Source organism: Onychostruthus taczanowskii, unplaced genomic scaffold, assembly GCF_017590055.1.
Source record: "Onychostruthus taczanowskii isolate IOZ18803 unplaced genomic scaffold, ASM1759005v1 scaffold20, whole genome shotgun sequence".
In the NCBI taxonomy this organism is placed as follows: Eukaryota; Metazoa; Chordata; class Aves; order Passeriformes; family Passeridae; genus Onychostruthus; species Onychostruthus taczanowskii.
The window spans coordinates 8,693,363-8,709,462 of NW_024499240.1; the positions used below are offsets into that span (position 1 = coordinate 8,693,363).

At 37.9% G+C, this 16,100-nt stretch overlaps 1 protein-coding gene across 8 annotated transcripts in view; it reads left to right on the top strand.

Moving 5' to 3' along the window:
• NBEAL1 (neurobeachin like 1) overlaps positions 1-16,100 on the top strand; it is a 79,930-nt gene that overhangs the window by 54,342 nt on the left and 9,488 nt on the right. For 4 of the 8 annotated variants that reach the window (XM_041403727.1, XM_041403728.1, XM_041403730.1 and 1 more), the window contains 18 exons: positions 680-828; positions 1,662-1,795; positions 2,510-2,611; positions 3,766-3,861; positions 3,975-4,099; positions 5,283-5,423; positions 5,518-5,648; positions 6,680-6,789; positions 7,353-7,470; positions 8,127-8,224; positions 8,512-8,628; positions 9,124-9,213; positions 10,353-10,462; positions 11,035-11,207; positions 11,644-11,738; positions 13,547-13,663; positions 14,342-14,503; positions 15,558-15,706. In XM_041403727.1, the coding sequence (XP_041259661.1) occupies positions 680-828; positions 1,662-1,795; positions 2,510-2,611; positions 3,766-3,861; positions 3,975-4,099; positions 5,283-5,423; positions 5,518-5,648; positions 6,680-6,789; positions 7,353-7,470; positions 8,127-8,224; positions 8,512-8,628; positions 9,124-9,213; positions 10,353-10,462; positions 11,035-11,207; positions 11,644-11,738; positions 13,547-13,663; positions 14,342-14,503; positions 15,558-15,706 (2,217 nt within the window). Of the gene's footprint in view, positions 1-679; positions 829-1,661; positions 1,796-2,509; positions 2,612-3,765; positions 3,862-3,974; positions 4,100-5,282; positions 5,424-5,517; positions 5,649-6,679; positions 6,790-7,352; positions 7,471-8,126; positions 8,225-8,511; positions 8,629-9,123; positions 9,214-10,352; positions 10,463-11,034; positions 11,208-11,643; positions 11,739-13,506; positions 13,664-14,341; positions 14,504-15,557; positions 15,707-16,100 lie in introns of those variants that run through there. The other 4 variants (XR_005952578.1, XM_041403729.1, XR_005952579.1 and 1 more) reach the window with 4 other exon arrangements.

Sequence of the window (16,100 nt, forward strand, 5' to 3'; positions counted from 1 at the left end):
TGAAAATCTGCATGGTTGGCATTTAAGTGCTGGAGAGTACCTTGTGTTTAGGAGCATTCCAGAGGGAAGGCCTGCTGTGCTTCCTTCATGTCACCTGTGTGACTACAACCAAAAAAAGGGCAGGAGAGAGAGCAGGGAAAGGGGAGTTGAAGGAGGATAGCAAATGTTTTGCTTCAGTAATTGGACATGTCATGTTGAGCATGCATCTATGTTTGTGCTGTTAAGTGCAGTAGAGAGTTGGCACTATGAGTGGTACTGGTACATTTTGTGCTTTAAAGGTTATGAAATGCTTGCTGTAGATTATAGCAAAATAAACCTGAAGATAATAACTTCAGTCACATGAACTGGAGCTTGGCTTTGCTCTGGGCCAGAGAGCTTAATCACCTAACAGTTAAATAAGGAAGGGAAATGCAGCCTGATGGTTTTGAACTTCACATGAAGTCAAGTCTACTGTGCCTGAGACCAAAATATCAAGATTGAAAGAGCGATGCTGTGAAATTATGTTTGTGGTCTAGTCTGAAACATCCAAGACTGCTGATGAAAGCAGCTTTATAGAATTGTTTATTCTGCAGTTTTAATGCCATTCAAATTTGATTCTTTTCTGAACTGTACTCTTAGCAAGGACCTAAGCAACAGTATAACCTATCCAACCATGTAACACTTAGTGATGTTTTTGCAGAGATGAGAAGGATGAGGAAAGTCAGAAAGAAAAGCTAATATTGTCTGAAGACTGTGAGCTCATTACAGTAATTGATGTGATACCAGGGAGGCTGGAGGTCACTACCCAGCACATCTATTTCTTTGATGGTAGCATTGAGAAAGAGGAAGGTAAGCATGATCAATATCTCTTTATTTTCAGTGCTGTTCATCATTCTGCTTTTAGTAGGCTGAGTTTATGTTTTGAAAATGGATATCAACGTAATTGTAAAGAGACAAGTTGTTGGTCTGTACTTAAAATTAATATTGCACTTAATGATTAGTGGCTGACTGATCCCTTCAGAATCAAGAATCTAGAACTGTTGCTTCTGAGCTGGTAAATTGATTAACTATTCTTAGAATTTTTTAAAAATAACTTACTAAAAAACCTGCTGACTGAAAAAAAGTTACTACCTCTAATTTGCTTTGTAAATGGCACCTCTGTTTTCTTTCTACAACAAATAATGTTGTACTCATGCATTGATTAAAAAGTAGTAGTATGTAAGCATTAATCATCTTTATTAATTTAGGGAACTTTAATAGAACATACACAGCTGGCTATGAAAACACTGAAGTGAAATGTTGGACAAATAATAGTAAAATTTCCCAAATCAGTATACCAAAATGTTCAGCCTTTGGGAAATCTAAACATAAAAGTTGGTTTGATCGTGTTTAAGAAAGCAAAAGGGGTTGGTTCATATTTTTTGTCAACAGAATACATTTATATCTTTAGTCAGAAATCAAAAGCAAATTCTACATTCCATCAGGTATTTCTTGCTTCATTTCTTTCAGCACAATATCTGAAGTTAATATTTTCCTTGCAAAATAGTTAATCACGTCAGCTATAAGACTTTCCTTTTCTAGGAATAACTCTGAAGTGATTGGAGCTGGTACTGCATTATGTCTGTATGAAAAGAGTTTTTTTCATATCTATTCCAACTCAGTAAACAGAGTGTTCCTCCTAGGGGTAGGTTTTGATTTCAAATGGCACCTTTCTCAAATTCGAGAGATCCATTTGCGCCGGTACAACCTGAGGAGGTCAGCTTTGGAGATCTTCCTTACGGATCAAACCAACTATTTCCTCAACTTCAATAAGGAGGTATGGGTTTCCTAAATGTCATGGATTTATGTAATAAGCACAAGGTTAAGTTTGAGATCAATGAGTGAATTTGAGTCTGGTGCCTTTCGTATTCCTGTAACACTAATAGCAAAAGGTTTGCTTTACATAGCCATCATGGAAAACTACACTGCAGTCTGGCACCTAGAAACTGGTTAACTTGTGAAAAGATAGCTAAAACAAGATTCTCCTTTTTCCTTTCTCTCTCTCTCTAACACAGAATGATAGTTTAACTAAAATCACATCAGTAGTAATCTAAATGCTTTGAAGCCCATCTTATTAAAGATGTCTGTTTAATTGAACAAATTAATTAAACATCAAAGGGGACTTCCTTTCTTACAACAACATTAGAAATCATTGATATTCAATGGTTAAGGACTAGTGAACTTTTTCCCCTTTGGGTAATATCAGTGATCCTTTTTATGAGAGCTATGATAAATTTCAGAACTTAGGGTGAGTTACATACTAGTAGGTCAGCTTACTAGAATGTCAGCTCTTAGAAAATGTTTTGTGGTTTGGTTTTGATGTGAAGGATGTCACACCCATCCATGTCCAAATGTTTTAAACAACAAGAGATCGAAGTACTTGTAAGTGTAACTGTGTCCTATTTATTTCATATTTTAATTAGCAGACAAGTTGCTTAATTGTCAGCTTCAGTCTCCAGAATATTGTTTTATTAGTGCTGTTTTCTAACAGGTACGAAACAAAGTGTATAGTCGGATATTGTCACTGCGTTCTCCAAACATTTCTGGGACCAGATCTCCACAGGAACTTTTCAAAGCATCGGGTTTGATGCAGGTACAAGACCTCAGCTCAATGGTCTAAAGACTTCCTCTGCTTTTTGAAGAACTCCCCCAGTATTTAGCTGGCAGCTGCCAATGTCTATCCTCAGCCTGGCCCCTGAACTTTCACGTGCATATTTTTAGGATGGTTTGGTTTGTGTTTACAGTCAGGTAAATGGATAAAGCCAGGCTCTGGTGATGTGACTGACAGGCGTTTTAACATGAACATAAAACGTGGCAGATTGGCTTCTGGTTTCAGTCTATGATCTTGAGTGCTGCTTTGAAACTTCTTTCACTGGATGTGCAAATAATTTTCCCTGCTATCTTTTCATGACAGGGTCTTTCAACAAAACTCACATGAAAATTAAGTGGTAATTACTAATATTGGTAAAAAAAGAAAATATGAAAATGTCCATATTACCATAAACTCAGATAAATTTTTTTATATAGTAAATGTACCTTTATCTTCCATCTCTTCATCAAAATTATTTTCTCTGAGGGAGGAAGCTTTACAAATGAGTTTAAAATATTGGAAATACTTTGATTGTTCTTTGTTTTCCTAAAAATCAAAACTATTGAGTTGTGTATTTACATAGAGAAAATACCATCTGTTGTGACACATCTCCATCACTCTACAGACAAATACTGAGCCCTTCTGAACACAGCTGTGTCTGCTCTTTGGTTTAGAATGTAATAATGAAGCAAACAAAGGTGTAGCAGACAGTTTGGTTTACAAATTGTTAACCTGTACTGTTAACCAATGGGAGAATAATTTATAAAAATGGCTTGATCTTAGCACTCAGATGGATTTCAAAGTTCTGTTCTCCTTTCTATCAGTATCTGCGTACTTGCCTTCTTTTTGTTTCTCTTACTTCCTATTTTTCTTTTCCTTTTTAGCAAGGTTACTAATTGCTGCTCTGTATTTGAAGCAGTACTGTCACCAAGCAGGACCTGATTACAATGAAATATAGATAGCACAATCACTGAATCAAAAGGAAAATAAACTTCATTATGAGAAATTGAATCTGGACTTGCATACAATTTTTGTGCTCTTGTGCTTTTCACTTGCCAGTGCTATCCTCTGGCAGATAGATGCTGACAGGATGTGTAATTTGCAATAATTATCTCTTTGATATAGTGAATTCCATTTTATCTTTCTTTGTCTTTCAGAAATGGGTGAATAGAGAAATATCCAACTTTGACTACCTTATTCAGCTAAACACTATGGCTGGACGAACTTACAATGACCTTGCTCAATATCCTGTGGTAATTAAAAAGTTAATTTTTAAATTTTTGCCAAAGGTATGTGTTTCGTCTGGTTTGAAAGATGTATTTTTAATATCTGATGTTTGTCTTTTTTTTTTTTTTTTTTTTTTTAGTTTCCCTGGATTTTACGAGATTATACCTCAGAAGAACTGGACCTGAATAATCCTGCAGTATTTAGGGACCTGTCCAAACCTATAGGTGTGGTAAATGAGAAGAATGCTAAGACTGTGAAAGAGAAGTATGTATTTGAACACTTGGTTATATTTCTTTGTCTTTTCTGAGCCTCCAGGCAAATAACACATTTAAAAAACAAAGTTGTGACAGTGAAATTTTTGAAGCTGGTTTTATGACATAACAGATGCACTTGCAAATGTTGTTGGTTTGTTGTTCCTGCTGCATTCAGACTATATTATATAGCACTCAGTTATATGGCAGTGAAAGGACAAAACTTACTGTTATAAATTTTCAGTTGTTTCTGAGCTGTGGAGATGAAAATGTGAAAGATTGTAGAAACAATTTAATGGCTTGAAAAGATATAATGTGTCCCATATCTGCTTCAAGGTAAGGAATGTGAAATCATACTGTTTAGTTGAGCTGCCTAAGAGGTAGCATTGATCCTAAATCTGTGCTTCCTCCTTTTTTCAAGCATAGGTTATTATCTTAAAATATGTCTCAAGTGACTTTCAGCAGGTCCTCTGTAGGTGCCAATGACAGGTACTTACACCCACACAGCAGTAGTGATTTTTCCCTTGTTTGCTAGTCTGGAGAGTGAGTGTGCTATTATACCAGACTGCAGTTAGGTGTCTTCCAAAATCTTCTGAAAACTTGGAACATGGAGAATTTCCTTTAAATGATTGGGCTTTATCCTGACTGTAATGAAGTGGGTTCTCTAGAAGCATGTTTAACTAGAATTTCTCTTACCAGCCTTGTGAGGCTGAGGAATATGTCAGCCAGATGGTGGCATGGTAGAGTGAGTTTGCCAGTAGAAAAGGAAATGGCCATGAGTGTGAGAAAGATCTCTCTTCTGCATCCTGCACAGTCAAACACATTTCCTAAATCTTGCAGGAAACCATCACAGGTCTATTCACTAGTAAATATTCATTTTATTGATGTGGGGTGTGTTGGTCTGTTGTGTAAAGTCATCAGCCTTGTCTGCTCTTTGTCTGGTTTCTGACAGCTCATAGCAAATGCCTAGGGAAGAGTATAACAGGCATGCAAAGGCTCCATCTGGTGTACATTTTTATCTATGAGCAGTCTTCTTCTTTGGGACTGTCTAAGATTTGGAATCTCCATGTTTGATGGAACTCAATGTATTTTTCCTCTCATAGATTGCTGTGGTCATTTCTTTTCTGGAATAAGCATAGTCCATATGTAAATCAACCATAATGCCCAGTTGTATTTATAAAGATTTCTTTCTTCAGATATGAGAATTTTGAGGATCCTCTTGGGATGATTGACAAATTTCACTATGGGACACATTACTCAAATGCTGCTGGTGTCATGCATTACCTCATTCGGGTGGAGCCTTTCACAACACTTCATATCCAGCTTCAGAGTGGCAGGTATGCTGAGCAAATAAGCAGCCCACTCCTGCTTCTTCCTTGTCATTTTACTGAGGGAATTGTCCAAGTCTAACCTGGGTTTTCTGATCCACAGATTTGACTGTGCTGACAGACAGTTTCACTCTATTCCTGCTACCTGGCAGGCACTCATGGACAACCCCAATGATGTCAAGGAACTTATCCCAGAGTTCTTCTACTTTCCAGAATTCCTGGAGAATCAAAATGGTAAACTGACTACTAAGAATATTCTCACAGAAAATGGTTTCTGTATTCTTCAGAAAAGAATTGTTGCAGCCATTTGTGAATGCAGAGGCACACTTACTATTTAAACTTTATGGTGTGATTGGAGACATTAATCATGATGCTGGCTTTAAACTGTTTAATGAAGGTATCAGTTGTGTTAAGCAGCAGCCTAAACATAGTTTAAAATTCAGGCTATGGGCTTAAGGATGGCTAAAAATAGTGTTTACCCAATGCAGAGTGTCAGAGATGCTCATTGGGATGTTTGAAAAAGTTAGTAATAGTTAATACTGATTAAATACTTAGCCGAAGTTAAGAGATTAATTATAATTATTATAATGCTGATTGAAAAGACAGTATCCTGCATTCTGACGTGAGACTCCTAGACGTTTTTTAATTCACATTAGTTGTTCAGTCATGTGATTCTCTATCTTTGCATAATTTGAAAATGGATTTATATGTTTGTGCTGCTACAATCTACTAGAGTTCTAAATTAGCTAAATTGAGAACTCCCAAGTCCCACTTTCAAGTCATTTAAGTACTTAGAGTTGTTTCAGTGAAACCTGGTGAGATTTCAGGCTCCTTAAAAGCCTTGATTTTGTAACCATTTAAACTTCTAAGTAACTCCCTTCTTATGAATAACCTTATTGAAGTGTTTTGGACTCTTAATCCTGGAAAATTGCAGTATGCAATTATGTTTACAAAGAAGCCAATGCAGATATGTTTACAGATGGATGTGTAAAAGACTAATACTACTTCTGTGGTTGGGATGTCAGCTTCAAAATAATTTAGATGTTTTGAATAACTGTTATCCATTACCATTTAAAATTGTAAACATGCAGAACAGAACTTAGCCTCCTATGGTAGTGGTAGAGTTATTAGGGATTTACATTAATAACTTTCAATATCCTTCTCTTGCATTGAGAAAATAATGATTTTTAATCTTTACTGAGAAATCAAGGTACTTGAAATATTTTGTAGCAACTCTAAAACTTTTCTTCTGAATTATTCACCAGGTTTTAACTTAGGCCAGCTTCAAATGTCCAAAGAGGTGGTAAATGATGTTGTTCTACCTAAGTGGGCCCACTCCCCAGAAGACTTTATTTATAAACACAGGAAGGCTCTGGTAAGATGTTGTTTCTATGTATGACATAAAGGAAGTGCACCTGCACTTTGTTACTGTGGCTTAAATGTAAAACAAGTGGGATGGCGTTCAAACTAGAGTTGTGGTTGCATTTGACATTGCAAGTACCGTTAGAACTTCCAGTTAAAAGCTCTGTGCATGTTGATAAAATGCTGAAAAGAGCATTTAATTTCTTGGGCATTTTGGGCACTAATGATTTGGGCATTTGCTGCCCTAGGAGATAAAATGCAGAGGTAGGTGAGTAGGCTTCCTTGGCTCCTTAAAGATGACACTGTCTGGTGTTAGGGAGCTGGCAGGGTACCTTCCCTTGCACAGGTGCATTTCAAAAGTGCATACCTCTTGTGTCACTGTATTGATTTTCCCTCTTACCTGGCAGTTACTGCCCATAACACACAAGATGCTTATGCTTCTGCTCTATATATTGCTAAATACCTAATTTGTGGATACTCTTAATTTAGGAATTGAATCTTTTCCACAGAGAATAGTAAAAACTTCAAGATGGGAGCAGTATTTCTTATTCTTACAGAGCATTTTTTTCCTTCTAGGAATCTGAGTATGTTTCTGCTCATCTTCATGAATGGATAGATTTGATTTTTGGCTACAAGCAGAGGGGACCAGCTGCAGTGGAGGCGCTTAATGTGTTCTATTATTGTACTTATGAAGGTACAAAGCAGCATGTTCTCTTGTCATTGTCATCAGGCTTGTGAGTTTTCATTATTAGACAGTAGACACTTGATTTGTGAGTTTACCATTCAGTAGCATATGGTAAGGCAGCAGATTTATAGATGAAAAATGGCAGCAAATCTTGTAATGTGTCATCAAAAAAAGTATAGTTTTTTTTAAAGGAGGGCTGTTATAGTTCCTTGTCTTTTTTTTTTTTTTCTAAAAGTTACTAGGTTTTCTTGCTGCTTATTTACTTCCTTAAAAGCATTTGTTGGAAGAGGTTTCTTGTGGCTTAGGGTTCAGGCACATTGCTTGAAAGCTGCTAATATTAGAGACAAATTTAATCTGTTAATTTCACAGCTAACTTTTGGGTAGTTTTTGTGTGCTACTTGTTGCTTGCAATGAGGTAAATCGAATTCATTTGTTAAGACCAAGGCCTACAATTCTTGCCCTGACAGAAACACTTAAAATTCTGCATGCAGAGTGGAGTTTTCAGATTGTGTTTTAAATAGAGGCATTGTCTGGGGCTTTTCTAGGGGTAAAGGGTCGTAATGCTGCAAGTAAATTAAGTTGACCATATTGGTTGTTAATAAATTGTTTGGATTGTGTTCTTTTTTTTTTTTTTCCTACTCTTCATCGTTCTGATTGTGATCCAGGGGCTGTGGATTTGGATGCTTTAACAGATGAGAAAGAAAGGAAGGCTTTAGAAGGGATGATAAACAATTTTGGGCAAACTCCCTGTCAGCTGTTAAAGGTACTGCTCTTTTGTTTCCTCTCAACCAGACCTCTGTGGTTAAAAACAACTGAGTTACAGGGACTTCTGAAAAACAATGGTTTTTAAGGTAATGGTTTGTAATTTTAGAAACATTAAATCTTTGCCACATTACCAAAAAATCCATTTTCAAAATAAATAAATTTACTTCAAGAAGGGATATTAGGTATTTAAGACTGTTTTCCCATTAAGATGCTGAGTATCTCGTGTACATTGAACCAATTGATAAACTAGTCTAATTTGTTACTCCTTCAAATATTGCCTCCTAGGAGCCCCATCCACAAAGGCTGTCAGCAGAAGAGGTAGTACAAAGACTAACTAAAAGTGATACCTCTACTCTGAATCTCTTCCAACACCTCACTGAGCTGAAGTCATTCTTCATAGAGGTAGATGTGTTACTTGAAATTGTTTGAAGTCTAACCTGAAATTTGATGTACTTGAAACAAAAGGTCACAACCTAGATGAAAATAAACTTGCTTCCTATTTAGAGAAAATATTTTACAATGCAATGTGTATTAAATGAGCTCTGTCTTTCTAGTTGGCTTCATAGAGGTTGAATCCCATAATCTGCTGGCTGCTTGTGTGGGTGTTGTTTGAGTATTAAATTAGTCACCACACCAAGAAAGCTGCAAGCCTCACTGCTGGTGTGTGAGGAATCACTGACCTTGGTAGTTGAACTCCCTAATTGGGGTCAGGGTTTCATTTGCAGTGTTTGTGATGAAGCTTACCTGCACAAACTGAATGGGTGTGTGCCAGTGCCTTAGCATGCTCTACAGGCCTGACACTGATTCCAGAGGCTTTGCATCTAACTCTTTACAGGTTCTAGATTTATCCTTTAGCTTTTGGATATAATCAGATCAAACCCATGTCCTTTCTCTTAGGGAATTAGTGATGGTGTGCCCATTGTCAAAGCTGTTGTCCCCAAGAATCAGTCACGTTCCTTTATTTCTCAGGGAAGCCCAGAGATCTTGGTGAGTTGCATGTCAATACTGTTCTTTAACTGCACATAGTCAAATGAGTGTATTTTTTGTATGCAGCTTGTAGAGAAATATTTCTTAACTGCTCCTTTTCAAATGTGTTCCTTTAACCTGTAGCAAATGTCAGTTAAGATAAATATTTATCTTCAAGGAGAAGTCAGGCTGATTTGTTGAATGGCATTTAAAAGCTGATGAGATATGACTGTAAATTATAGTGAGGCATATTGTAAGTTGCTACTTGATTGACTTTCCTGCAACAACTAATTTGCTAATGCAATGCAGCCCATATTTAAAACTACAGCATTGGGTTCTTAATGGTGTCATTGTTTGTCATTGCATTCCAGCCTGTATGTTAAACTATACCATATCTGGTGCATGCACATTCCAAAGGCCTGCACTGTTCCTAAGCCTAAGTCTTGCACTAACACACATTCTTGTACTATGGCAGATACCAAACAATGAGAAGAGAACAGTGGTTTTGTATCTGCATCTGTATATATGGCCTAGATACTGGCCCCAGTGCAGTAATACCTCTGTTTTGCAGGAAAAATATTCCAATATTCCTATTTTGTATGTCAAAATTATTATCTTGGCTTAATGTGGTACATTCATAGGTTATTTGAGCACATCTAAAATGCTCCTTGTGTTTTTCATAAATATCTAATCAAAGTAACCTTGAATATTAGATTCCTTTTTTACTTCCTCAGAAATGAAACTATAGTACAATGTTTGTTAAACTTCCTTTGTTAATATGTTTGCTATTAACAGTTAGTATTCAGAGAAGAGAAGAAGCAGCAGCTTAAACTAAATGACTGATTTGTAATTAAATATTTGAGAGGGGTTGGTTGGCTCCTCCCATCCTTTCTACCCCAACTTCTCCGACCTATGTAGAACATAGACTGTTCTAATATGGTTCTGTGTGCCGCATGTGGACTAACTCATCTGAGTGGGATTTTTTAATTTATTTGTTTGTTCTGGAAGAGGTGCATGTGCTTTTTCCTTTATGGAGGATAAGCATGTGCTTTATCCTTTTCAAGAAGCCTCTGCTGGACTTTATGCAAGCTCCATTAGCATCAAGGCAAGCAGAATGTAAACCTCTGGGTTTCATCAACTTTTTTGTTAAACTTTTTTAGGTAACGACAAGTCTGAACTGCGTTATTGGAACTCATGGTTGGCTGCCTTATGACAAAAATATTTCCAACTATTTTACATTCATCAAAGATACAACAGTGACAAATCCCAAGTAAGCAAATTTTGAGGAGGGGTACAGATGAACGCATCCAAAATAATGAAATACAATAATTGTTGAAAATCAGCGATATACTGTTTTCACTGTCTGAGTTTTCACTTAAGATTGCATCTTCTGGTGTTCAGTAATATTGCCTCTAATCTGTAATAGCATTCTAGTACAGTTATGTAAGTGGTATTTCAGGCTTCATTCTTAGAGCTACTTCTAATTTTTTCTAATTATCAATTTTAAAAACTCATTGTGGAATCTGAGATGGTCTTCATACATTCTTATGCTGTAGTACTACGTAGGCATATGTGGCATATTTCCTTTTTGTTTTTAGAAAATTCCTTTTTGTCTTTAATGTTCCAATGCTTAGTAGGGACATGAGTTATCCAATTGTGTAAAAGGCTGATAAAAAACTGAGATGAAATCTTGCTTCCAATCACTGGTGGCAGTGAGAGTTTTGCCATGGGTGTAGCCTCTTCTGTAGATGGAATTCATTACTGATGTTTAAAGACAGAGGAAGTGCAAAAAAGGTGAATGTGAACCAAGGTTACTGTTAACTGCTCATCGTTTGCCTGCAGAGCACAGCGCAGCATGAGTGGTCCTTTTGCCCCAGGGCTGGAGATCACCTCCAAGCTGTTTGCAGTGTCCCATGACGCAAAGCTGCTCTTCAGTGGCGGACACTGGGACAACAGCATCCGAGTGACATCCCTTACGAAAGGCAAACTGATGGGACAGCACATCAGGCACATGGGTCAGTCACTCTGTGTTGGGAAGTGGAAAGGGTTATGTGTGTTATTTGATGTTCCCAGAAATAGCCACGTCCCTTGGGCACACAAGTGTAGCAGCTATAAAGGAATGGCAGCACAAGAGCAGAAGAATGCTTGAATTGTGATTATGCATAAATACTTGAGCATGGCTTTTCAGTCATTGGACTGGTGCTTTGATGTAGTTTCAAAATAAACCTTGCCTGCTATTTTTAGGTAGCAAAGCTGAATGTGTCAAGTGGGTACATTTGGCTGTATGATGATTTCATTGTTTAATAGTGTCACCAGCCCTTATCACAGCAGAGGGTTTCACGCTGTCTGCAAATCAGGATACAGTGTGACAAATTGTATCCACATTGTCAGTCTGTGCGAAATTAGGCTTAATTACCCCTGTGACAACTTTGTCTTCTTTTCTTTATCTAGATATTGTGACGTGCTTGGCAATAGACCACTGTGGAATTCATTTAATTTCAGGCTCCAGAGATACTACCTGTATGATATGGCAAATAGTTCAGCAGGTGGGTTATTTAGGCATACTCAGAAGCAGCTTCTGGGTGTATTTTTTTTCACTGTTTTGCTTTATGTTTTATTGATTTCTTTTCAGTTTTATAGGGAAGATGGTGCACTAAAATCAATTAGCTTAGTAATTTTACTCCCATTGTCTTCTCTGAAGTACTATACATATTAGTTACTATATAGCTGAAGTGCATTATTTTAGAGGCTATCTTAAAGATTTCATAGATTATTTTCAGGGCAGACAATAAGAATTTTACATTTCTAGGCAGTTCTTCACTCCTAGTAATTGCGTTTTAGCACTGTCTTTTCTCTGTGGTGGGTGTTGGTAACTACAGCAAAGACAGCACTGTCTATTACCTGTGTTTGCACTGGCATTTGAGAATTCTTTAATATTGGTCTCATGCTTTCACACAGGGAAAGCAGTTGTGTGATCCACGAGTGTACTTACACTCATTCATGATTTCCATCATTATGCATTTAAATGCTGATTGCTGCATTTAGTATATAAAGTAGGATTAATTGCTGGGGGAAGCTGTTGTGTTTCGGACAGTAGATTTCATCAAGTCACCCTGTGCACATTGTGGAACTAAAGTCAGCACATTAAAGCAGTAGAGTGGTACATAACTGCATGTGCTTTTGTGGAAGCTGTCTTTATGGTCTGAGTATTTATAATTCTGTAAAGAATTGCTTTGTAGTAACAGTGCATGGTCAAAAAAAGTAAGACCTCAGTGCTTATACAAGCAGCTTTTTGTCCCAAGTGGGGATAAATGTTGGAGATTTTTTTAGTTTATCTTTTCATGATGAGTTAACTCACACTCTGGAAATGATCTTTATTTAGAAGTGCTTTTTCTTAAGGTTTTTAATGTATTTTTTATTAATAGATATATAAATGCTATTTTATGCATAGCAAATGTTTCTTGTGAGACCTTTATATTGGTCTTTACAAAGTGGCAGCAATGGACTGCATACTGCATTTCCATTCTACTTGTCATCTCCACATTGACACCTTCTGTATTTTGACACTTGTTCTGTAGTCCTGCATGCTTCAGGCTTTCAGGACCTGATTGGCAAACAAATTTTTATCACAGAAATGAAAATAAATAGTTCTCTGTGGAACTATTTACAGTATCTTCTCTCTAAGGAGAGTTCTTTCCTTAGAACTGGTTTGAGAATAAGTCTGTATATGCTGACAGTACACTCACTGGGACAAAAGCTGTGATACCCTGTAGTTATGAGGGGATGTTGCAGTTTTTAATGAGCATTATTCCAAGATTTTCTTTTGTGTATCATACTGCTGGTAATCACTGAGAAGTGCTATTAGCTCCCTTTTTCTTGGGAAATGGAAAGAATTGCTGTTATTTTCAGTAAAATAAAAGTAATTTTCAGCTTTTTAAAGCTTGATTGTGAAGATAGTACTTGATTCCAGGGTAAACTCTAAGAAATGGACAAGTCCAGATGCACAGGTGAAGAATGAGTGTGTGAATGGGGTATGTGAACAACTCCTGTTAGGCCTGCTTACTGTTGTCCTTGCACTCCTGGACACCTGCAGGGATAGGAAGCAGCCAGCTAAGTAACCTTGTCTCTCACACCCACCCAGTAACTACATGTTCATTCATTTTTGAGATTTCAGTAAGTGAGGTGCTGCCATAGAGGGTAATACATTGATATTGGAGTGGTGAGTTAGGCCTCTGGCTTTGGCCTCTGTCAGATGTACACCTCACACAACTGGTACTGAAGATACCAGAAGTTCATTTTTTGTTTGTTCTTCAGCTGCAAGAGAATGTGTCATTGCACTTTTTGTTACTCTCAGGGAGGAGTGCCTGTAGGCCTGGCACCTAAGCCATTACAGATCCTTTATGGGCACACTGATGAAGTTTCAAGTGTTGGCATCAGCACTGAACTGGATATGGCAGTGTCAGGATCCAGGGTAAGCACCTTCCTCCTTGTCCTTTTTTTTGCCTCTTCTCAACCAAACTCAAACCACATAAGGTGTTTGAAGTTGATTAGGAATAATGGAAAAAGAGTCTATTTCACAATCTTTTTCTTCAGCCTTGCTTATCAAGAAGATATTTGCCATCCCCTTTGCTGTCTGCTTAAATCAGACTATCTCAAACTGCAGTGCAGAGCATAGGCCTCATGTTCTCTGTGGTGTTATTCTGCACAGATGAGCTTTAGTATGTGTGGACATGGAGATTTTAAGATTCTCATAGCAACAGTGTTCTGATGGTTTCTTCCTTGCTGTGTTAACTCTGAAGGTTCTGTGCCACTTTCTCATGTTATGCCTTACGGTACTGCACAGGCAGGCTGCTGAACTCTGCCTTTGTACTCCATGTAATGCCTACTCATAAGTGTGAACTGTGAAGTGGCTGATTTGCTGCCTGTCCTCCCTCTTGCCCTGCTTGCATTTGTTTTATTCATATGCCTGTAGTTCATGGTCTTGAGGGGAAGGCTTCTTTGTGCAGAGTTCCTAATGCTCAGGAGTCCTTATCTCCCACTAAGGATTGAAGTGCATTCAGAGTCTTCCCTATATCCTGTGCATGTAAATTCTGAGTGTTGTGCTTACTCTCCTGCTGAATATCATCTCCCCCAAACGTGGTTGCTGCAGGATGGCACCGTCATTGTCCGCACTATTCGGAAAGGTCAGTACGTGAGGACTCTGCGACCGCCTTGTGAGAGTTCTCTGCTGCTGACTGTTCCCAATCTGGCTGTGTCCTGGGAAGGCCATATAGTTGTCCACACCAGCGTGGAAGGAAAGACTACTCTCAAGGTACTTAAGTTTGTGGAAAACCTCAGTTTCTGTCACTGAAAATTTTAATCATAAGAGTATCTAATTTTATCTCCTTTCCCATAGTAATGAGGCTTTTTGAGCGTGCAGTGTCAGTTTCCATGTTTTTTAAAATTTTGCTAGCCAAGTGAAATTTGATTAAAGGTAAGTGACAGGCATATTGTGCTCCTGTGAGTTTCATGAAAATCTCCAAACACCTGCAAGATGCTCAAGCACACATTAATGAGTCTTCTTGGGAGAGCCACTTTGGACTGAAAAACTAAGGGAAACAAGTTCCACTGTGCACAGGAACAGAGGCTTATAGGGACAGCAGAAGTTCTGGGTGCAAGATGGTCAGTGTCCACAGAGTTTCTTAGTTTGGGATTGGAGATACAGCTATAAGATTTTGTCTCTTGAGCTGTATAGTTGCTTTAATAATGGTAGAGCTCTTGTGATTTCTTTAAACATGGGAGATTTCTTGGAAAACAAATCTCTGATGTAGGTATACTAACTAAATTAGGAAGATGGGAGAGAAGAGATTCAAGGTTATGCCAGGCTGGAAGAACTTAAGATGGTTTTGTTATTTGCATCTGTAATCCAGCAAGAAGTCATTGGCTTGTCTAGAATTCTGGATCTAGCTCTGCGGAAATATGTATTTCCTTCTGCTTTTGGATTTGGGAGGGCAAGAGAGGAAGGGGTGTAGTAGCAAGGCTGAAGATTAGTACAATCTTGCTTTCTTCTTTCTTAAAAAAAGTTACTATAAAATAGGGACTTGTCTATTAAATCCATGGATGTTTCCAGGAAATTAGAATTGATGGAATGGACTACACCGTTACATCAAGAGGTAGCTTCAAAAACTTCATACAGGACCTTACCTCCACAGACATTGAGTATAATGATGCTCACTACTCTTGCATCATTCAACAGGGAGACTGTTGTCAGCATTATCGTCTGTGGGTTGTTGCCAGATTACTGCCTTTTATTGAGCACAAGAAACAAGTACAATACTCTTCATCCTATCAGTCCTCTGTAACACATTTATTTTTGATCTCTTCAGGATAAGAATGCATTACATCTCTACTCTGTCAATGGGAAATATCTGGGCTCTGAGACTCTGAAGGAGGAGGTGTCTGACCTGTGTGTAACTGGTGAATATATCGTCATGGGCAGCTTGCAGGGATTTCTTTCCATACGGGACCTCTACAGGTAATGTACCACCACTTCTGCTGCGATACAAATGTGGAGGCTCATAGAGAAATGGCTGTGTAATAAACTGTGCTTGGTGCTATAGGTGATAGCTGTTGCTTTTTCTGTATTCCCCCCTAAAAAATTGTTTTGGTGGAACTAAGATGTGGAGAAAAATAAAATGAGAGGTTGTAACAGATCTCTTTCTTGCCAGACACTTATCCCAGTTAAACGCCTAGAACTGACAGGAGGAGCTGTCAGTTTGCAGACTGCTGTGATTAGTCACAGGGAGCTCAGCAACTGCAGGACCAAGCCTCACGTAGTTTTGCACTGAGTTTTAAGCTCCACTTACCACTTAGATCTGTAGAGCTCCATTGCTCCTCAGAATGGGAGGGATGTTTGTCACTTAGGCACC